The 24483-nt window shown below is 34.9% G+C and overlaps 1 protein-coding gene across 1 annotated transcript in view; it reads left to right on the forward strand.

Moving 5' to 3' along the window:
- Nucleotides 1-24483, forward strand: part of LOC148948199 (atrial natriuretic peptide receptor 1-like) — a 177683-nt gene that overhangs the window by 27898 nt on the left and 125302 nt on the right. Inside the window, exon 2 of the mRNA XM_089094567.1 lies at nt 7316-7484. Coding sequence (XP_088950693.1) covers nt 7316-7484 — 169 coding nt within the window. The remainder of the gene's footprint in view (nt 1-7315; nt 7485-24483) is intronic.

The raw sequence follows: 24483 nt of genomic DNA on the forward strand, positions 1-24483 counted from the left end.
TTTTATTCGAAATAAAATGGAATTGAAAATTGAAGTGAATATAGAAAAAAAAGAATTTAAAAACACCCAATACTTAGATTTTGTCAATTTTATCCGAGATATCCGATAAAGGATGTTGTTAAAGCATTTATTCATTCTGAAATTTAGATTTTGTCATTTTTATTCAATGTATCTGACAAAGGATGTTGATAAAAAAAAATTCTTCACTCTGACACTTAGATTTTGTCAACTTTTTCCGATAAAGGATGTTGTTAAAGCATTTATTCATTCTGAAATTTACATTTTGTCAATTTTATTTGACGCATCTGACAAAGGATGTTGATAAAAAAAAATTATTCACTCTGACACTTAGATTCTGTCAATTTTATTCGATGTATCTGACAAAAGATATTGATAAATAAAATTTATTCACTCTAACTTAGATTTTGTCAACTTTTTCCTATGTATCCGAGAAATGGATGTTGATATAGAATTTAATCACTCTTATACTTAGATTTTGTGAAATTGCTGTATTGTCTGTCTAGGAAGCGACTTCAATCAATAATGAATTTTAATAAATAATTTGTTCAATTTTATTTTTCATAATTTCCTGAATAAAGTTTCTGTATTGTGTATCCAAGAGGTGAATTCAAGAAAGAGTTTGCTACTTACTTACTTACTTACTTACTTACTTACTTACAATTTTTTTATAATGACATAATGACATATCCAACAACGGATGTTGATATAGAATTTATTTATTCTGGTACCCCGATTTTGCCAATGTTATTCCATTTGTCTGACAATAGATGTATGCAAATTCCTTTTCTTCCATCTTCAATGTTTTAATATACATTCCAAACGTTGGAGATGTTAGCATACTTTAAGAATAATGAAAACATAACAATATAATGCATAATATATTTTTAATGAAATAATGACATGTAGAATATTAGTACAAAAATATAGTATGATACATTATTAATATCAATGAGCAACTTTGGACATTTTGAATCTGTTCCATAAAATAGTTCAACATGTTCTCTCTTGAAATTGTAGCTATTGTTTTCTCTTAGATCGTAATCAGCAGAATAATCATTATTCCATTTTAAGCCATACACAATATTTACTAGTGTGTCACCGACAGGTTCAATATACGTTTCATCTTTGGTATAATTTGATTCATTAAGTGTTTGATCGATCGTAGTAACGTTTGCTGACACTTTGTTTTTACTCAATTCATATTTATATTCCCTAGTGATATTTTCTAAGAATGCCCTTTTTAACTTTCCGACAATTTCAATGTCTACTAAGACATTATTTTTACACAGGTAACAGTTTTGGCACGTAGACAAGATATGGTTTATGATATTAGTAATAGAATAGGCCTTTTTTCCCCTTTGCTTTCATTTGAATGCTAATACCTAAAAGATGACAAAAGGTTCTATCAATAGGTAGCATGTTACCTATAGCACTAGCATGAAGATACCCATAATCATCAACTATTATTTTTATGTCGGCATTTTCTCTCAGTACTAAAATCTTTGAAAATTATACTTTTGCATATTCACTATTAGCGCTATGGAATTGTTTTGGTACTCTAAAGAACTTTAATTCCTTAGTTCTATGACAAGGCCCTCATTCGTTTCTGATAGTGCTTCCGCTTGTACTTGTTTCATAGTTCAAATAATTCTCCTTGTCAGAACTCAATAATCAATAACATTAACATGTGAACACATCTCTAATGGGGGGTCATCCACATTTTCATTATGCATTTCATATTTGCTATTGTTTGGTTCAATAATTGTTTGAGTAATAGTACTGACGTTTGCTTGTACTTTGTTTTTCATCGATTCATCTTTATATTCCTTAGTGATATTTTCGGCCAATGCCCTTTTTATTTTTCCGGCAATTTCAATGTCTATTACAACATTATTTTTACAGATGTAACAGTTTTGACACGTCGACAATGCACTGTCAATGATATTACCAGCAGAGTATATATGTCTTCATTTGACCTGCCAATGAATACTAAATTCCAAAAGTTGCCAATAGGTAGCATAATTATGTAACTTCTTACTGTAAGAACTAGTGAGAAGATGTCCCTCTTCATCAACTATTATTTTTATGGTGGCGCTTTCTCTGGTTAATATCATCTTTGGATACCTCATTTTTGCATATCCACGATCGTAAGAGTTAAATTGTTTTTAATCTAAAGAAATTATATTCCTTACTGTCATGACTGTGCAAGGATACATTTCCAATAGTGCTACCATTTTTACTCGTTTCATAGTTTAAATACTTCTCCTTTTCGGCATTCAATGCTACAATAACATTGACATGTGAATACACTTTATCAAAATGATCCATCTTCACTTTTTTTTTAAAGATATGACTTATTTGTTTATCGTTCCACTGCGTAAAAAATACTCATTTAATACATGCAATAGACTAGGTAGTGTCGATAACCGGACATAGAATACCAGTGGGAAAGCCACATCGTGTTTCTGAGCAATCATAGAGTACAATTGTTAGAGCCGTAAGCATATTTTGTCATTTTAAGATACCTACAAAAAAAAAGTTGAATAATTTCGAAGTTTGAAAAAATGGTTTTTTCTTATGAAAAAAATACTGAATTATAAACATCAATCCTCATCGTTATCATTATCCAAAAGGGACTTACTTGTCACATTTGAACCAGAGAATTGAATTTTTCATAATTTTCTTACAAAAAAAAACAAAAAAAAACTAGAGTTTGCGATGAAAATCCCTTATTAGCTCAGATTTTACAGAAACAATTTATTTTTCGATCCATTACTGGACTTAAGTTTCACATTTGAACCAGAAAATTGTATTTTCCATAATTTTCTTACAAAAAACTAGTTTATGGTCAAAAACCCTTATTAGCTCAGATTTTACAGAAATAGTTTATTTTTCGATCCATAACTGGACTTAAGTTTAACATCTGAACCAGAGAATTGTATTTTCCATAATTTGCTTACAAAAAACTAGAGTTTACGGTCAAAAACCCTTATTATGTCAGATTTTACAGAAATATTTTATTTTTCGATCCATAACTGGACTTAAGTTTCACATATGAACTAGAGAATTGTATTTTCCATACTTTTATTACAGAATACTATAGTTTACGGTCAAAAACCCTTATTAGCTCAGATTTTACAGAAATAGTTTTATTTTTCGATCCATAACTGGAGTTAAGTTTCACATTTGAGCCAACGAATTGTATTTTCCATAATTTTTTTACAAAAAACTAGAGTTTAAGGTCAAAAACCCTTATTAGCTCAGATTTTACAGAAATAGTTGATTTTTTGATCCAAAAATAGACTTAAGTTTCACATTTAAACCAGAGAATTGTATTTTCCATAATTTTCTTACAAAAAATCTAGAGTTTACAGTCAAAAACCCTTATTAGCTCAGATTTTACAGAAATAGTTTATTTTTTGATCCAAAAATAGACTTAAGTTTCACATTTGAACCGGAGAATCATATTTTCCATAATTTTCTTACAAAAAAACTAGAGTTTATAGTCAAAAACCCTTATTAGCTCAGACTTTACAGAAATAGTTTATTTTTCGATCCATAACTAAACTTAAGTTTCACCTATGAACCAACGAATTGTATTTTTCATAATTTTCTTACAAAAAACTAGTGTTTACGGTTAAAAACCCTTATTAGCTTAGATTTTTCGCTTGCAACTCGCTCCCCACTATCACACTATAACTACTCTAAGAGAGCCTTCTGCCATCAACCCATCCCCCAAAAATATTTTTTTAGAGATTTCTTGTTAAAAAGTTTTATTTCAAGTCATCCACACGGGTTTTCCGCTAGCAACTCGGCCCACAGTACATCACTATAAGTACTCTAAGACACCCTTCTGTCAATCAACCCATCTCCCCCAAAACACTTTTCAGCCATTTCTCGTTAAAAATTTTATTTTCAAGTCATCCACACGGGTTTTCCGCTAGCAACTCGGCCCACAGTACAACACTATAAGTACTCTAAGACACCCTTCTGTCAGTCAACCCATCTCGCCCGAAACACTTTTCAGCCATTTCTCGTTAAAAATTTTAATTTTCAAGTCGTCCACTCGGGTTTTTCGCTATGAATTCGGCCCACAGTACAGCACTAGACCCTTCTGCCAATCAACCCATCTCCCCCAAAACACTTTCCATCCATTTCTCGTTAAAAATTTTATTTTCAAGTCATCCACTCGGGTTTTTCGCGGAATTCGGCCCACAGTACAGCACTATAAGTACTCTAAGACACCCTTCTGCCAATCAACCCATCTCCCCCAAAAAACTTTTCAGCCATTTCTCGTTAAAAATTTTATTTTCAAGTCAACCACTCGGATTTTTCGCCAGGAATTTGGCACACAGTACAGCACTATAAATACTCTAAGACACCCTTCTGCCAATCAACCCATCTCCCCCAAAACACTTCAGCCATTTCTTGTTAATTTTTTTTATTTCAAGTCATCCACACGGGTTTTTTGCTAGCAACTCAGCCCACAGTACTGCACTTTAAGTACTCTAAGACACCATTCTGCCAATCAACCCATCTCCCCAAAACACTTTTCAGCCATTTCTCGATAAAAATTTTATTTTCAAGTCATCCAACCGAGTTTTTCGCTAGGAATTCGGCCCACAGTACAGCACTATAAGTACTCTAAGACACCCTTCTGCCAAACAACCCATCTCCCCCAAAACACTTTTCAGCCATTTCTTGTTATTTTTTTTTATTTCAAGTCAGCCACACGGGTTTTTCGCTAGCAACTCGGCCCACAGTACTGAACTATAAGTACTCTAAGACACCCTTCTGCCAATCAACCCATCTCCCCCAAAACACTTTTCAGCCATTTCTCGTTAAAAATTTTATTTTCAAGTCATCTACTCGTGTTTTTCGCTAGGAATTCGGCCCACAGTACAGCACTATAAGTACTCTCAATCCATCTCCCCCAAAACACTTTTCAGCTATTTCTCGTTATAAATTTTATTTTCAAGTCATCCAATCGGGTTTTCGCTAGGAATTTGGCCCACAGTACAGCGCTATAAGTACTCTAAGACACCCTTCTGCTAAACAACCCATCTCCCCCAAAACACTTTTCAGCCATTTCTTGTTAAATTTTTTTTATTTCAAGTCATCCACACGGGTTTTTCGCTTGCAACTCGGCCCACAGTACTGCACTATAAGTACTCTAAGACACCCTTCTGCCAATCAACCCATCTCTCCCAAAACACTTTTCAGCCATTTCTCGTTAAAAATTTTATTTTCACGTCATACACTCGGGTTTTTCGCTAGGAATTTGGCTCAAAGTACAGCACTATAATTACTCTAAGACACCCCGCTCCCATCACCCCACCACTTGTGTAATATACAGAACACATCGAAGAAGTAAAGCTATCCGTTATTAAAATTCTTTTCCCTTGCCCCTTTTTGCAAATGTCAATCAAACAATTCTGATTGTAGCATCCATGCACTTTTCAGACATTTCTCGTTAAAAATTTTATTTTCAATTCATCCACACCATAGAGCTACGATCGCAATGAATTGTACTTGTTATCAGAAAAAAATGTCAATTCCCAAAAAAAACAATCACAACCATACTCTCAAAACATGTTTGACCACTTTATATGTTGCCAACGTTTTTTGCAATGTCCACGTGAAATCATGCTGCATATTCTTGTATGGTTCATATCTATTACACTTTTGAGAATATTCTTGTATGGTTGATATTGCGTATATAGATACTACTAAAAAGAGACATAAGCCTTTAAGTAGCGTATGTCTCTTTTTATCAGGTCTTGTTGCAATTCAGAATGACAGAAGAGGATTATCATATGAAGCTATAACATGGGGACCCGGAATTTTTCTCCTTTTTTTGTCAACGAAAAAGGAGACATACGCCATAAAGTGGCGTATATCTCCTTACGTATTTTGAATTCACTCAGTATAAATGAATTTAATTTATATAAATAAAAAGAGCATAAAAAGTTGGTCTAGAAAATGTCCCCTTTATCCCCATTAGCCTCATTCTTCAGGCCGATCACAGGCCACAAACTTTTTTCCCTTTTTTGGCTCTCTTGAAAAGTTACAAAAATGGCTTATTCCGCACTTTTAATTTATCAAACTAGCAACATAGTAAGTTCATTGTATTCTTTTTTTCAAGAACCTTAAACAAATCACTTTAAATAAAGAACTTTTTAACGGGTAGCGTCCAGATACCTATGTTTAGCATTCAGTACTCTGCATAGTCACACATGTATGTGTGGCTATATATATATATATATATATATATATATATATATATATATATATATATATATATATATATATATATATATATATATATATATATATATATATATATATATATATATATATATATATATATATATATATATATATATATATTATATATATATTTACATTTTATATATACTCTACTATTTTATATATTTTTCTTGTACCGAAGTTGCGAAGTCAATATAGCAAACACACTGAAACTTTAGTACGGTCAGATTACCTACAAGAAGACACACCCCGTGCTGAGTACTTACAGACAGGATCGTAATCAAGGGGGAGGGGGTTAGAGGGTTTGACACCCCCCCCCCCCCCCCAAAAAAAAAATGTCTGTCCGACTCGTAAAAACGTAACAAAAATGAATATAAGTATGCATTTTTTTAGGTTGTTTGTGTAAAACTCCCATCTTTTAGTAAAACCCCTCCTGAAAAAAATCCTGGATACGGCCCAAATTATACTAATAAATTTAATTTCTAATAAAACTTTCTACCTTTACCATAGCTATGTGTACTGTCTACTTGTTGATGCCTTTAATTTAACCCAGGTTTCATTGTAGTTTGATTAAGTTATTGTTGAATTTTTTTTACATTTTTTCACCCTTATTTTCACCTGGTCTGCCATTTTTTTAAGAAACGGTATCCCAAACTTTGCAAACGAATTTTTTAAAAGTAGAACATAGTGTTTTAACTAACTAAACAAAAACAGGTGTCAAAGTAATTGTATATCATTAAACGGAGTTTAATTATATGAAAGTAATTATTATTATTAACATATATTATAGTTATTAATTAAAATAGTATTGTTAATAATATGAAATAAAAATTTTGTTGTTTTTCTAGAAGTCTTGGAATGGGAATGAAACAATATAATAATTGGCGGTCCAGCTTCGTATTATTCTAATGGGAACATGTTTTCAATTTGGGTGTTGATACAATGGGTTTTGACGGCATGAACTTTGAAATTTATAGCACACCTCCAAATTCTCATTTGTTAAACTAGCCTAATTTTTTTTTAGAGATAATCGAAAATGTCCGGTGCACCAATGGCAAATCGTTTCGTCCAAGCATTCCAGACGAGGCCACCGAAGATGAGCTGATCGGTATTATCAAGCGCTGCTGGTCTGAAGATCCATCTGAACGTCCCGATTTTAACGTGTTGAAAGCAACAATCAGAAAATTAAATAAGTAAGTATATCTAAACAAAACATATATCTTGATATAGGTAGTTTTTTTTTACAAATAATTTTAATGAACCAATTCCTTTGCTAGCTTTTGGTTGAACTAAACTTGCTGACAAAAACTTGTTTATTTTCTAAAATAGTGTATCTCCATGCTGATTTATGGAAGGGATGGGTATTTAATAATCAGCTAAAAAAGTGATCCGAGGATCTGAGGATAATTTTCTCAGAAGCATCCTTGATATCCACTGCACAGACAGGATCGCCAACGCATTTATCCGCTGTTTTGACTATATTTTGTAAACCATTATTATTGTTACTATTATTCATTAAATACAAAAAAAACAAGTTTTTTTCAACTGAAAGTACGGAGCAACATGAAAACTTAAAACGAACAGAAATTATTGGGTATATGAGGTGGTTCGCCCCTCCCCCCTAGTCAATACCTCGCTCTTTACGCTAAAGTTTGAATTTTGTTCGAATCTCAAATCCCTTAATCACAAAGGCCGTTTAATTAGAATAAATAGCTCTTTGGAAAATACCAAAAAAACTTTAGCGTAAAGAGCGAGATATTGACTAGGGGGCAAGCCCCCTCATATACGCTACGATTTCTGTTCGTTTTAAGTTTTAATGTTGCTCCTTACTTTCAGTTGAAAAAACTTGTTTTTTTGTTTAATTTCTGATCGTGTTTTAAATAATGCTGGGAAATCCGGCATCCCCTTCATAGAAATGTCCCTTCACTCAAGGAAATATCCTCTATGGAAAGATCCTCCCATGTAATCCCCTCCTCCGAACCCCCCCCCCCCCAGAAAAAATCCCTCCTGAAAATGTCTGTATACTTCCGAATAACCAATACTATCAAACAGTTCGTGGTAACGAACTGTAAGTAAGGAGCGACCCGGCTCAATGGTAACCAAAACTCTAGAAAACAGTATTTTTATAAAAATAGATACATCAAAAGAATCAGATTTTAATGTTGAATTCAAATATATAAGTTTCATCAAGTTTAACCCATCAAAAGTTAGGTGCCTGAGAAAATTTGGCTGATTTTCGAAAAAAGAGGGAAAGACCCCCTAAAAATTATAGAACCTTAATGAAAATCACACCATCATATTCCGCGTATCAGAGAACTCTACTGTAGAGGTTTCAAGTACCTATCTACAAAAATGTGGAATTTTGTATTTTTTGCCAGAAGAAAGATCACGGGTGCGTGTTTATTTTTATTTTATTTTTTTTTTCGCAGGGGTGATCGTATCGAACCAATGGTCCTAGAATATCGTGGGAGGGCTTATTGGAATGGAAATTAAAAGTTCTAGTGCTGTTTTTAAGTGACCGAAAAAATGGAGGGCAACTAGGCCCCCTCCCACGCTCATTTTTTTCCCAAAGTCACCCGACCAAAATTTTGAGATAGCCATTTTGTTCAGCATGTTCGAAAATTTTATAAATATGATTTTTAGGATGACTTATCCTCCGAAGTTCCCGGGGGGAGGGCTGAAAGTTATGAACTTTACCCAATGTTAACATATAGTATTGGTTATTGGGAAGTATACAGACGTTTTCAGGGGAGATTTTTCCAGGTAGTGGGGGGGGAGGTGGGTTGGGGGTTATGTGGGAGGATCTTTCCATGAAGAAAGTTTTCATGGGGGAAGGGACATTGCTATGAAGGGGACGCCGAACTTCACAGCATTATTTAAAAAAAGATCAGAAATTAAATATAAAAAAACAAGTTTTTCAACTGCAACAACAGCAACATCAAAACTTTAAACGAACAGAAAATATTACATATATGATTGGGTTCACCTCCTATTCAATACCTCACTCTTTAAGCCAAAGATTTTTTAGTACTTTCATAAGAGCTATTTATTCTAATTAACGGCCTTTGTGATTAAGCGGTCATTTTTAAAGAATTAGAACAAAATTCGAACTTTCGCTTAAAGAGCAAGGTATTGAATAGGGGGCGAACCCCCTAATAAACGTATTAAAAATATGTGAATATAGAAGTTCGTTACGTAAGTTAATTCGTAAGTTACGTAAGTTACGTAATTCGTAAGTTATTTATTACTAATAAAAACGTTAGTAAATAAAATTAAACAAGTTTCGAGAAAGCCATTTAACTAAACATAAGTAAATTAATATGAAAATTTTGTTTTATTTATTCATGTACGGTGAGCCAAAATCAAAACCTGCATTTATTCAAAAACGTTCAAAAATTAAATAAAAAAAAGCAAGTTTTTTTAACTGAAAGTAAGGAGCGACATTAAAACTTAAAACGAACAGAAATTATTCCGTATATGAAAGGAGCTGTCCCCTCCTCAACGCTTCGGTCTTTACGCTAAAGTTTTTCATTGTTTAAAAAAAAATAGAGTTGTGAGAAAGTCAAACTTTAGCGTAAAGAGCGAGGCACTGAGGAGGGGACAGCCCCTTTCATATAGAGAATAATTTCTGTTCGTTATAAGTTTTAATGTCGCTCCTTACTTTCAGTTAAAAAAACTTTTATTTTATTTTATGTAAATAATGGGCAAAGTTCATAACTTGCAGCCCTTCCTTCGGGTACTGTGACTAAGTCATCTTAAAGAAATATTTATTAAAATTTTGACTGTGCTGAACAAAATGGCTATCTTAAAATTTTGATTGGGTGACTTTGGGAAAAAATAAGCGTGGGAGGGGGCCAAGTTTCCCTCCAATTTTTTTGGTCACTTAAAAAGGGCAGCTGAACTTCTATTTTAGGTTAGAATAAGCCATCTCCTGGTATTTTAGGACCATTGGACCGATACGATCACCCCTGGGAAAAAAAAAACAAATAAACACGCATCCGTGATCTTTCTTCTGGCAAAAAAAATATAAAATTCCACATTTTTGCAGATAGGAGCTTGAAACATCTACTGTAGGGTTTTTTGTTACGCTGCATCTGATGGTTTGATTTTCATTAAGGTTCTATGACTTTTAGGGCGTGTTTCCCCCGTTTTCGAAAATAAGGCAAGTTTTTTCAGGCTCGTAACTTTTGATGGGTCAGACTAAATTTGATCAAATTTATATATTTGAAATCAGCATAAAAATCCAATTCTTTTTATGTATTCTATTTGTATCAAAATTCTGTCTTTTATAGGTTTGGTTACTATTGAGCCGGGTCACTCCTTACTTACAGTTCGTTACCACGTACTGTTTGATATCTATTTTGTTATTATCTATTTAAAAAGTTGTTTATTTTGGCTTATTCACATAGACGTAATTAAATATTTGATTTAATTGGGGGACCACAAACCCTCTTATGTTTTTCTCCGTCGCCAAAATGTTTTATTTTATTTATTTATTGGTGAATTTTGAAAATAAAATTTTTAACTTCAAATTGATAGAATGACTACCCAGAAACTAACTTCCGTCTTAGGAGACGCAATGGAGGAATCATTTTTTATTACATATGTTCTATTACAGAATACCAATCAAAATTGAGACATCTTTGTTTTGGTGGAGTGGTCAAAGGGAAGATGCTAGCCCTGTCTTTTTATCAGAGCATTTCTTTGCTCCGCGTACATCTAGTAACAAATTCAAATACGTTGCTATGGTCTTTTTTCTGGTGTTTCATGTCTGTCTAAGAGAAACTTAGCGCTCCCTTTACTTTTTTTTAAATTTATTTTAATGAAAACAAGAAGCTCTCACAATCTCAGATTCAGAACAAGAGGTCCCCTAGTCAGCACACGTTGGGCTAACTGAAGCCCTCCCACTTACACGCCCGAATTACGGGATTGAAGTCTCAGGTGATAAACTCTTATGCAAAACTTATGATTAAGATAGTATAGCACTGAGATAAGAGTAGGGAGGCCCGAATAGATCGTGAACCTACATAATTCGGTTATCAAAAGAATGTATCTCCACTAACGGGTCAATGACACCTTTGTCAAGGTCAATCAGGGGCTGTTTTTAAGTGTATTGACTCCGGGACGAAGTTTGCGCATGCGCACTGAATACTAACGGTACAATGTTATTGAATACTGAACCTACATAATTTATTCATGGATTACTGATCCAAGAAGGGGAGAGAATTTGTGAGAAATTGATTTGCATAATCGAGGGGATCTAGATTTCGGAGAAATTGATTTGCATAATCGACGGGGAATTATTGATCAACGAAGGGGAATTAAGAAACAATATAGATTCTTTCATCTTTAAGTCTGAGAGATAAATGGTCTTTAGTGCCAGAGATAAATTATTATTCTATTTTTAAATATTGCTTCTCTGGTCATTAGGCTTAGTGATAAATTCTGGAATTAATATTCTATCGAAACCTTAATAGTGTAGCTAGGAACAACTATGAGATGAAGAAATTTACGCGGGAAATGGTTTCCTAGGAATTTCAAATGTGACAGCACGGGGATTCCGAAACAAACGAACACGCAGAAATTACTTTTAGGGGATTATTTGGGCGAAACAGTTTTAGACATTTTAGAAGATGATTTAGGCAAAACAGTTTGAGACATTTTAGAAGATGATTTAGGCGAAACAGTTTGAGACATTTTAGAAGATAATTTGGGGTGAAACTCTGTGGTCGTTATAATACACAAGTTCCATTTGAACAGTGTTGTGAGGTCCCCTACCCCAACCCCAAAGGGCCCCCGGGCCCCCAAAGAACTCCCTCCACCTCCTCTCAGCTCCCCCCTCCCCTCCCCCCACCCCTCCTCTCCTTCCCATCCCCTCCCCTCCCCCGCCCCCTTTTTTTATATTTTTTAATCAATTTGTTTGTATGTCTGGTTTGGTGTTTCAAAGTCCAAATGTTTGCCTTTGTTGGTTTGTATGGCTAAAGTGCCTGTCATTCTCTGTTTGTATGTCTGAATCTATTTGTTTGCATGTGTGGGTTGGTGTTTGCAAGTCCAAGAATTTGTCTTTGTTGGTTTGTATGTCAAAAGTGTCTGTCATTCTCTGTTTGTGTGTCTGATTCTATTTTTGAGCATGTCTGGGTGGTTGTTTTCAAGTACAAGAATTTTTCTTTGTTGGCCTAAATGTCTAAAGTGTCAGTCTTTCTCTATTTTTTTGTCTGAATCTATTTGTTTTGCATGTCTGGGTTGGTGTTTGCAAGTCAAATAATTTATCTTTGGTTGTTTGAATGTCTAAAGTACCTGTCTTTCTTTGTTTGTATGTCTGAATCTATTTTTTGCATGTCTGGGTTGATGTTTGCAAGTCCAAGAATTTATCTTTGTTGGTTTGAATGCCTAAAGTGCTTGCCTTTCTCTGTTTGTATGTCTGAATCTATTTGTTTGCATGTCTGGGTTGGTGTTTGCAAGTTCAAGAATTTGTCTTTGTTGGTTTGAATGTCTAAAGTTCCTGTCTTTCTCTGTTTATATGTCTGAATCTATTTGTGTGCATGTCTGGGTTGGTGTTTGCAAGTCCAAGAATTGGTCTTTGTTGGTTTGTATGTCTAAAGTGACTGTCTTTCTCTGTTTGTATGTCTGAATCTATTTGTTTGCATGTCTGGGTTGGTGTTTGCAAGTCCAAGAATTTGTCTTTGTTGGTTTGAATGTCTAAAGTGTCTGTGTTTCTCTGTTTGTATGTCTGAATCTATTTGTTTTCATGTCTGGGTTGGTGTTTGCAAGTCCAAGAATTTGTCTTTGTTGGTTTGAATGTCTAAAGTGTCTGTCTTTCCCTGTTTGTATGTCTGAATCTATTGTTTGCATGTCTGGGTTGGTGTTTGCAATTCCAAGAATTTGTCTTTGTTGGTTTTTTTGTCTAAAGTGCCTGTCATTCTCTGTTTGTATGTGTGAATCTATTTTTTGCATGTCTAGGTTGGTGTTTGCAAGTCCGAGAATTTGTCTTTGTTGGTTTGAATGTCTAAGGTTCCTTTTTTTCTCTGTTTGTATTTCTGAATCTATTTGTTTGCGTGTCTGGGTTGGTGTTTGCAAGTCCAAGAATTTGTCTTTGTTGGTTTGAATGTCTATAGTGTCTGTCTTTCTCTGTTTGTATGTCTTAATCTATTTGTTTGCATGTCCGGGTTGGTGTTTGCAAGTCCAAGAATTTGTCTTTGTTGGTTTGAATGTCTAAAGTGCCTGTCAGTCTCTGTTTGTATGTCTTAATCTTTTTGTTAACATGTCTGGGTTGGTGTTTGCAAGTCCAAGAATTTGTCTTTGTTGGTTTGAATGTCTAAAGTGCCTGTCTTTCTCTGTTTGTATGTCTGAATCTATTTGTATGAATGTCTGTGTTGGTGTTTGCACGTCCAAGAATTTGTCATTGTTGGTTTGAATGTCTAAAGTGCCTGTCTTTCTCTCTTTATATGTCTGAATGTATTTGTTTGCATGTCTGGGTTGGTGTTTGCAAGTCCAAGAACTTGTCTTTATTGGTTTGGATGTCTAAAGTGTCTGTCTTTCTCTGTTTGTATATCTGAATCTATTGTTTGCATGTCTGGGTTGGTGTTTGCAACTCCAAGAATTTGTCTTTGCCGGTTTGAAAGTCTAAAGTGCCTGTCTTTCTCTGTTTGTATGTCTGAATCTGTTTTTTGCATGTTTGGGTTGATGTTTGCAAGTCCAAAAATTTGTCTTTGTTGGTTTGAATGCCTAAAGTGCCTGCCTTTCTCTGTTTGTATGTCTGAATCTATTTGTTTGCATGTCTGGGTTGGTGTTTGCAAGTCCAAGAATTTGTCTTTGTTGGTTTGAATGTCTAAAGTGCCTGTCTTTCTCTGTTTGTGTGTCTGAATCTATTTGTTTGCATGTCTGGGTTGGTGTTTGCAAGTCCAATTGTTTGCCTTTGTTGGTTTGTAAGTCTAAAGTGCCTGTCTTTCTCTGTTTGTATGTCTGAATCTATTTGTTTGCATGTCTGGGTTGGTATTTGCAATTCCAAGAATTTGTCTTTGTTGGTTTGAATGTCTAAAGTGCCTTTCTTTATCTGTTTGTTTGTCTGAATCTATTTTTATGCATGTCTTGGTTGGTGTTTGTAAGTCAAAGAATTTGTATTTGTTGGTTTGTATGTCTAAAGTACCTGTATTTCTATGTTTGTATGTCTAAATCTATTTGTTTGCATGTCTGGGTTGGTGTTTGCAAGTCCAAGAATTTGTCTTTGTTGGTTTGAATGTCTAAAGTGCCTGTCTTTCTCTGTTTGTATGTCTGAATCTATTTTTTGCATGTCTGGGTTGATGTTTGCAAGTCCAAGAATTTATCTTTGTTGGTTTGAATGCCTAAAGTGCTTGCCTTTCTCTGTTTGTATGTCTGAATCTATTTGTTTGCATGTCTGGGTTGGTAAATGCAAGTTCAAGAATTTGTCTTTGTTGGTTTGAATGTCTAAAGTGCCTGTCTTTCTCTGTTTACATGTCTGAATCTATTTGTTTGCATGGGTGGGCTGGTGTTTGCAAGTCCAAGAATTGGTCTTTGTTGGTTTGTATGTCTAAAGTGCCTGTCTTTCTCTGTTTGTATGTCTGAATCTATTTGTTTGCATGTCTGGGTTATTGTTTGCAAGTCCAAGAATTTGTCTTTGTTGGTTTGAATGTCTAAAGTGTCTGTTTTTCTCTTTTTGTATGTCTGAATCTATATGTTTACATGTCTGGGTTGGTGTTTGCAAGTCCAAGAATTTGTCTTTGTTGGTTTGAATATGTGAAGTGTCTGTCTTTCCCTTTTTGTATGTCTGAATCTATTGTTTGCATGTCTGGGTTGGTGTTTGCAAGTCCAAGAATTTGTCTTTGATGTTTTTATTTCTAAAGTGCCTGTCATTCTTTGTTTGTATGTCTGAATCTATTTTTTACATGTCTGGGTTGGTGTTTGCAAGTCCGAGAATTTGTCTTTGTTGGTTTGAATGTCTAAAATTCCTGTCTTTTTCTGTTTGTATGTCTGAATCTATTTGTTTGCATGTCTGGGTTGGTGTTTGCAAGTCCTAGAATTTGTCATTGTTGGTTGGAATGACTAAAGTGCCTGTCTTACTCTCTTTTTATGTCTGAATCTATTTGTTTGAACGTGTGGGTTGGTGTTAGGAAATCTTAGAGTTCGTCTTTCTTGGTTTTTATGTATAAATTGTCTGTCTTTCTCTGTTTGTATGTCTGAATGTATTTGTTTGCATGTCTGGGTTGGTGTTTGCAAGTCCAAGAACTTGTCTTGATTGGTTTGGATGTCTAAAGTGTCTGTCTTTCTCTGTTTGTATATCTGAATCTATTGTTTGCATGTCTGGGTTGGTGTTTGCAAGTCCAAGAATTTGTCTTTGTTGGTTTGAATGCCTAAAGTGCCTGCCTTTCTCTGTCTGTATGTCTGAATCTATTTGTATGCATGTCTGGGTTGGTGTTTGCAAGTCCAAGATTTTGTCTTTGTTGGTTTGAATATCTAAAGTGCCTGTCTTTCTCTGTTTGTGTGTCTGAATCTATTTATATGCATGTCTGGGTAGGTGTTTGCAAGTCCAAGAATTTGTCTTTGTTGGTTAAATCTCTAAAGTGCCTGTCCTTCTCTGTTTTTATGTCTGAATCTATTTGTTTGCATGTCTGGATTGGTGTTTGCAAGTCCAAGATTTTGTCTTTGTTGGTTTGAATGTCTAAAGTGCCTGTCTTTCTCTGTTTGTATGTCTGAATCTATTTGTTTGCATGTCTGGGTTGGTGTTTGCTAGTCCAAGAATTTGTCTTTATTGGTTTGAATGTCTAAAGTGGCTGTCTTTCTCTATTTGTATGTCTGAATCTATTTGTTTGTATGTCTGGGCTGATGTTTGCAAGTCCAAGAGTTTGTCTTTGTTGGTTTGTATGACTAAAGTGCCTGTCTTTCTCTGTTTGTATGTCTGAATTTATTTCCTTGCATGTCTGGGTTGGTGTCTGCAAGTCGATGAATTTGTCTTTGTTGGTTTGACTATCTATAGTCCCCGTCTTTCTCTGTTTGTATGTCTGAATCTATTTGTTTGCATGTCCGGGTTGGTGTTTGCAAGTCCAAGAATTGGTCTTTGTTGATTTGAATGTCTAAAATGCCTGCATTTCTCTGTTTGTATGTCTGAATCTATTTGTTTGCATGTCTGGGTTGGTGTTTGCAAGTCCAAGAATTGGGCTGTGTTGGTTTGAATGTCTAAAGTGCCTGTGTTTCTCTGTTTGTATGTCTGAATCTATTTTTTTGCATGTCTGAGTCGTTGTTTGCAAGTCCAAGAATTTGTCGTTGTTGGTTTGAATTTCTAAAGTGTCTGTCTTTATATGTTTGTATATCTGAATCTATTTTTTTAAATGTATGTGTTGGTGTTTGCAAGTAAAAGAATTTGTATTTTTTGTTTTGAATGTCTAAATTGACTGTCTTTCTATGTTTGTATGTCTGAATCTATTTTTTACATGTCTGGGTTGGTGTTGTAAGTCCGAGAATTTGTCTTTGTTGGTTTGAATGTCTATAATGTCTGCGTTTCTCTGCTTGTAGCTCTGATTCTTTGTTTTTACGTGTTTAGTTTGGGGATTGCAAGTCCAAGAATATGTGTTTACGGGTGCGAATATCTAAAGTGCCTGTCTTTCTCTGTTCTTTTGTTTGATTATAGTTGTTTGCATGATAGGGTTGATGATTACATGTCAAATAATTTGTCTTTGATGGTTTGAATATCTAAAGTGTCTGTCTTTCTCTGTTTGTTAGTATGAATGTATTTGTTTGCATGTCTGGTTTGGTGTTTGCAAGTCCAAGAACTTGTCTTGTTTGGTTTGGATGTCTAAAGTGTCTGTCTTTCTCTGTTTGTTTATCTTAATCTATTGTTTGCATGTCTGGGTTGGTGTTTGCAAGTCCAAGAATTTGTCTTTGTTGGTTTGAATGCCTAAAGTGCCTGCCTTTCTCTGTCTGTATGTCTGAATCTATTTGTTTGCATGTCTGGGTTGGTGTTTGCAAGTCCAAGATTTTGTCTTTGTTGGTTTGAATATCTAAAGTGCCTGTCTTTCTCTGTTTGTGTGTCTGAATCTATTTGTTTGCATGTCTGGTTTGATGTTTGCAAGTCCAAGAATTTGTCTTTTTTGGTTAAATATCTAAAGTGCCAGTCATTCTCTGTTTGTAGGTCTGAATATATTTGTTTGCATGTCTGGTTTGATGTTTGCAAGTCAAAGACTTTGTCTTTGTTGGTTTGAATGTCTAAAGTGCCTTTCTTTCTCTGTTTGTATGTTTGAATCTATTTGTTTGCATATCTGGGTTGGTGTTTGCTAGTCCAAGAATTTGTCTTTATTGGTTTGAATGTCTAAAGTGGCTGTCTTTCTCTATTTGTATGTCTGAATCTATTTGTTTGTATGTCTGGGCTGATGTTTGCAAGTCCAAGAGTTTGTCTTTGTTGGTTTGTATGACTAAAGTGCCTGTCTTTCTCTGTTTGTATGTCTGAATTTATTTCCTTGCATGTCTGGGTTGGTGTCTGCAAGTCGATGAATTTGTCTTTGTTGGTTTGACTATCTATAGTCCCCGTCTTTCTCTGTTTGTATGTCTGAATCTATTTGTTTGCATGTCCGGGTTGGTGTTTGCAAGTCCAAGAATTGGTCTTTGTTGATTTGAATGTCTAAAATGCCTGCATTTCTCTGTTTGTATGTCTGAATATATTTGTTTGCATGTCTGTGTTGGTGTTTGCAAGTCCAAGAATTGGTCTTTGTTGGTTTGAATGTCTAAAGTGCCTGTGTTTCTCTGTTTGTATGTCTGAATCTATTTGTTTGCATGTCTGAGTAGTTGTTTGCAAGTCCAAGAATTTTTCGTTGTTGGTTTGAATGTCTAAAGTGTCTGTCTTTCTCTGTTTGTATATCTGATTTAAGGTGTTGACATATCTGACTGTAGGTTTGCAAGTTCAAGTCTTTTGCACTCTGGGCTGATGATTCTCAATTTTATCACATTCAATGTTTGTGTATCTTATTGTATATGTATGAATTTCTGTGCTGCTTTTTGCGCGTCAGAGAACGTGTCTTTATTGGTTTGTATGTATAAAGTGCCTGTCTGTCTCTGTCTGTATGTCCGAATCTATTTGTTTGTATGTCTCGGTTTGTGTTTCCTAGTCCAAAAATTTGTCTTTGCTGGTTTGAATGTCTAAAGCGCCTGTCTTTCTCTGTTTGTATGTCTGAATCTGCTTTTTGCATGTCTGGGTTAATGTTTGCAAGTCCAAGAATTTGTCTTTGTTGGTTTGAATGCCTAAAGTGCCTGCCTTTCTCTGTTTGTATGTCTGAATCTATTTGTTTGCATGTCTGGGTTGGTGTTTGCAAGTCCAAGATTATGTCTTTGTTGGTTTGAATATCTAAAGTGCCTGTCTTTCTCTGTTTGTGTGTCTGAATCTATTTGTTTGCATGTCTGGGTAGGTGTTTGCAAGTCCAAGAATTTGTCTTTGTTGGTTAAATCTCTAAAGTGCCTGTCCTTCTCTGTTTGTATGTCTGAATCTATTTGTTTGCATGTCTGGATTGGTGTTTGCAAGTCCAAGAATTTGTCTTTGTTGGTTTGAATGTCTGAAGTGCCTGTTTTTCTCTGTTTGTATGTCTGAATCTATTTGTTTGCATGTGTGGGTTGGTGTTTGCAAGTCCAAGAATGTTTCTTTGTTGGCTTGAATGTCTAAAGTGTCTGTCTTTCTCTGTTTGTGTGTCTGAATCTATTTGTTTGCACATATGGGCTGGTGTTTGCAAGTCCAAGAATTTGTCTTTGATGGTTTGAATGTCTAAAGTGCCTGTCTTTCTCTGTTTGTATGTCTGAATATATTTGTTTGCATATCTGGGTTGGTGTTTGCAAGTCCAAGAATTTGTCTTTGTTGGTTTGAATGTCTAAAGTGGCTGACTTTATCTATTTGTATGTCTGAATCTATTTGTTTGTATGTCTGGGCTGATGTTTGCAAGTCCAAGAGTTTGTCTTTGTTGGTTTGTATGACTAAAGTGCCTGTCTTTCTCTGTTTGTAGGTCTGAATTTATTTCCTTGCATGTCTGGGTTGGTGTCTGCAAGTCGATGAATTTGTCTTTGTTTTCATGAGAGAAAAAGGTTTTATTAAAAAAAATACAACACATTAACAACAAAACCCGAAGTTTATTAAACTTGTATGGGTACACATCACCTTTTACAAGACCCTACATAAAAAATTATTACCAGCCAGCCTTAGCCCCCCCCCCCCCCAAAAAAAAGGACAAAAAATAATAACAAGAAAATAAATAAATAAAAATAAACGAAATAAATTAATTTCTAATATTTTCACGACCTAATTGGATACCGAAGACACAAAACTAAAAATCATTCATTCTATTCTACCTCCTCGTCGCCCTCCCAAAAAAAAGGGTCACAATCACTTGAGAGAAAATTCACCCAGCAAGGATTAAAACTCATATGTAGACAAACACTGTCCTTTTAATTTACTGCGAAATTCATTTAGCTCATCAATTGTTGAAGTTACCTGCGTTAATGGTTCCCATACCCGAGGGCCAACATGTCTTATGGAAAAAACAGATCGCTTTGTAATAACCTGAGGTCGCCGAACTAATGTTGATGTTCTAGTCGAGTAATTATGAAAATTAACACCACTTGTAAACATTTCCCTAAAACACTCAGGTAATAACGCGTGCGTATATTTAAACATAAAAAGAGCATTATAAAAACGGAATAATCCAGCCATCGGTAATATATTTACTTGATTATATCTATGTCTAACAGACATATTATGATTATCTCCAGTTAAAACACGTAGGGCATTATTTTATAAACTTCTAAGGGGACGAAGGTGCATTAAAAACGTACTTGACCACACAAGACAACCATATAGAAGGTATGTTGGTTTGACTATCTATAGTCCCCGTCTTTCTCTGTTTGTATGTCTGAATCTATTTGTTTGCATGTCCGGGTTGGTGTTTGCAAGTCCAAGAATTGGTCTTTGTTGATTTGAATGTCTAAAGTGCCTGCATTTCTCTGTTTGTATGTCTGAATCTATTTGTTTGCATGTCTGGGTTGGTGCTTGCAAGTCCAAGAATTGGTCTTTGTTGGTTTGAATGTCTAAAGTGCCTGTTTTTCTCTGTTTGTATGTCTGAATCTATTTGTTTGCATGTCTGAGTCGTTGTTTGCAAGTCCAAGAAATTGTCGTTGTTGGTTTGAATGTCTAAAGTGTCTGTCTTTATCTGTTTGTATCTCTGAATCAATTTTTTTAAATTTATGTGTTGATGTTTGCAAGTCCAAGACTTTGTCTTTTTTTGTTTGAATTTCTAAAGTGTCCATCTTTCTCTGGTTGTAAGTCTGAATCTATTCGTTTGCATGTCAGGGTTGGTTTTTGCAAGTCCAAGAATTTGTCTTTGTTGGTTTGAATGTCTAAAGTGCCTGTCTTTCTCTGTTTGTAAGTCTGAATCTCTTTGTTTGCGTGTCTGGGTTGATGTTTGCATATCCAAGAATTTGGCTTTGTTGGTTTAAATATCTAAACTGTTATTCTTTCTCTGGTTGTATGTCTGAATCTATTTGTTTGCATGTCTGGATTGGTCTTTGCAGGTCAAAAATTTTTCTTTGTTTGTTTGAATGTCTAAAGTTGCTGTCTTTCTCTGTCTGTATGTCTGAATCTGTTTGTTTGCATGTCTGGGTTGGTGTTTGCAAGTTTAAGAATTTGTCTTTGTTGGTTTGAATATCTAAAGTGCCTGTCTTTTTTTTGTATGTCTGAATCTATTTGTTGGTATGTCTGGGTTGGTGTTTGCAAGTCCAATAATTTATCTTTGTTGGTTTGAATGTCTAAAGTGCCTGTCTTTCACTGTTTGTATGTCTGAATCTATTTGTTTGCATGTCTGGGTTGGTTTTTGCAAGTCCAAGAATTTGTCTTTGTTGGTTTGTATGTCTAAAGTGCCTGTCTTTCTCTGTTTGTATGTCTGAATCTATTTCCTTGCATGTCTGGGTTGGTGTCTGCAAGTCAATGAATTTGTCTTTGTTGGTTTGACTATCTAAAGTGCCCGTCTTTCTCTCTTTGTATGTCTGAATCTATTTGTTTGCATGTCTGGGTTGGTGTTTGCAAGTCCAAGAATTGGTCTTTGTTGGTTTGAATGTCTAAAGTGCCTGTCTTTCTCTGTTTGTATGTCTGAATCTATTTGTTTACATGTTTGGGCTGGTGTTTGCAAGTCCAAAAATTTGTTTTTGTTGGTTTGAATGTCTAAAGTGCCGGTCTTTCTCTGTTTGTATGTCTGAATCTATTTGTTTGCATGTCTGGGTTGGTGTTTGCAAGTCCAAGAATTTATCTTTGGAGGTTTGAATGCCTAAAGTGCTTGCCTTTCTCTGTTTGTATGTCTGAATCTATTTGTTTGCATGTCTGGGTTGGTAAATGCAAGTTCAAGAATTTGTCTTTGTTGGTTTGAATGTCTAAAGTGCCTGTCTTTCTCTGTTTACATGTCTGAATCTATTTGTTTGCATGGGTGGGCTGGTGTTTGCAAGTCCAAGAATTGGTCTTTGTTGGTTTGTATGTCTAAAGTGCCTGTCTTTCTCTGTTTTTATGTCTGAATCTATTTGTTTGCATGTGTGGGTTGGTGTTTGCAAGTCCAAGAATTTTTCTTTGTTGGTTTGAATGTCTAAAGTGTCTGTCTTTCTCTGTTTGTATGTCTGATTCTAATTGTTTGCCTGTCTGGATTGATGTTTGCAAGTTGATGAATTTTTCTTTGTTGGTTTGAATGTCTAAAGTGCCTGTCTTTCCCGGTTTGCATGTGTGATTCTATTTGTTTGTATGTCTGGGTTGGTGTTTGCAAGTCCAAGAATTTGTCTTTGTAGGTTTAAATGTCTAAAGTGTTTGTCTTTCTCTGTTTGTATGTCTGAATCTATTTGTTTGCATGTCTGGGTTGGTGTTTGCAAGTCCAAAGATTTGTCTTTGTTGGTTTGAATGTCTAAAGTGGCTGTCTTTCTCTATTTGTATGTCTGAATCTATTTGTTTGTATGTCTGGACTGATGTTTGCAAGTCCAAGAATTTGTCTTTGTTGGTTTGTATGTCTAAAGTGCCTGTCTTTCTCTGTTTGTATGTCTGAATCTATTTCCTTGCATGTCTGGGTTGGTGTCTGCAAGTCAATGAATTTGTCTTTGTTGGTTTGACTATCTAAAGTGCCCGTCTTTCTCTCTTTGTATGTCTGAATCTATTTGTTTGCATGTCCGGGTTGGTGTTTGCAAGTCCAAGAATTGGTCTTTGTTGGTTTGAATGTCTAAAGTGCCTGTCTTTCTCTGTTTTTATGTCTGAATCTCTTTGTTTACATGTTTGGGCTGGTGTTTGCAAGTCCAAAAATTTGTTTTTGTTGGTTTGAATGTCTAAAGTGCCGGTCTTTCTCTGTTCGTATGTCTGAATCTATTTGTTTGCATGTCTGGGTTGGTGTTTGCAAGCCCAAGAATTTGTCTTTGTCGGTTTGAATGTCTAAAGTGCCTGTCTTTCTCTGTTTGTATGTCTGAATCTATTTTTTTGCATGTGTGGGTTGGTGTTTGCAAGTCCAAAAATTTGTCTTGTGGTTTGAATGTCTAGAGTGCCTGTCTTTCTCTGTTTGTATGTCTGAATATATTTGTTTGCATGTCTGGGTTGGTTTTTGCAAGTCCAAGAATTTGTCTTTGTTGGTTTAAATGTCTAAAGTGTCTGTCTTTTCTCTGTTTTTGTGTTTGAATCTATTTGTTTACGTGTCTGGGTTGGTGTTTGTCTTTCTCTGTTTGTGTGTCTGAATCTATTTGTTTGCATGTCTGGGTTGGTGTTTGCAAGTCGAAGAATTTGTCTTTGTTGGTTTGAAAGTCTAAAGTGTCCATCTTTCTCTGGTTGTAAGTCTGAATCTATTCGTTTGCATGTCTGGGTTGGTGTTTGCAAGTCCAAGAATTTGTCTTTGTTGGTTTGAATGTCTAAAGTGTCTGTCTTTCTCTGTTTGTAAGTCTGAATCTCTTTGTTTGCGTGTCTGGGTTGATGTTTGCATATCCAAGAATTTGGCTTTGTTGGTTTAAATATCTAAACTGTTATTCTTTCTCTGGTTGTATGTCTGAATCTATTTGTTTGCATGTCTGGATTGGTCTTTGCAGGTCAAAAATTTTTCTTTGTTTGTTTGAATGTCTAAAGTGGCTGTCTTTCTCTGTCTGTATGTCTGAATCTGTTTGTTTGAATGTCTGGGTTGGTGTTTGCAAGTTTAAGAATTTGTCTTTGTTGGTTTGAATATCTAAAGTGCCTGTCTTTTTTTTTGTATGTCTGAATCTATTTGTTGGTATGTCTGGGTTGGTGTTTGCAAGTCCAAGAATTTATCTTTGTTGGTTTGAATGTCTAAAGTGCCTGTCTTTCACTGTTTGTATGTCTGAATCTATTTGTTTGCATGTCTGGGTTAGTGTTTGCAAGTCCAAGAATTTGTCTTTGTTGGTTTGTATGTCTAAAGTGCCTGTCTTTCTCTGTTTGTATGTCTGAATCTATTTGTTTGCATGTCTTGGTTGGTGTCTGCAAGTCCAAGAATTTATCTTTGTTGGTTTGATTTTCTAAAGTGTCTGTCTTTTCTCTGTTTATATGTCTGATGCTATTTGTTTACGTTTCTGGGTTGATGTTTGCAAGTCCAAAATTGGTCTTTGTTGGTTTGAATGTTTAGGTTAGGTATAAATAAATATTAATAAATAAATAGAAACATTTCTCCATGTTTAAGTTAGGTTAGGTTAGCTTATCATGAACGCTCATGATAAGCTAACCTAACCTAACCTAACTTAAACATGGAGAAATGATTCTATTTAGTTATTAATATTTATTTATACCTAACCTAAACATTCAAACCAACAAAGACAAATTCTTTGACTTGCAAACACCAACTCAGACATGCAAACAAATACATTCAGACATAAAAACAGAGAAAGACAGACACTTTAGACATTCAAACAAACAAAGATAAATTCTTGGACTTGCAAACACCAACTCAGACATGCAAACAAATAGAATTAGAAACGCACACAGTGAAAGACAGACGATTAAGACATTCAAACCAACAAAGACAAATACTTGGACTTCCAAACACCAACCCACACATGCAAACAAATAGATTCAGACATACAAACAGAAAAAGACATGCACTTTAGACATTCAAACCAACAATGACAAATTCTTGGACTTGCAAAAATCAACCCAGACACGAAAACAAATAGCATCAGACATATAAACAAAGA

This window comes from Artemia sp. Qi Xiang Cuo, chromosome 9 (genome assembly GCF_049724085.1).
Source record: "Artemia sp. Qi Xiang Cuo chromosome 9, ASM4972408v1, whole genome shotgun sequence".
NCBI lineage: Eukaryota > Metazoa > Arthropoda > Branchiopoda > Anostraca > Artemiidae > Artemia > Artemia sp. Qi Xiang Cuo.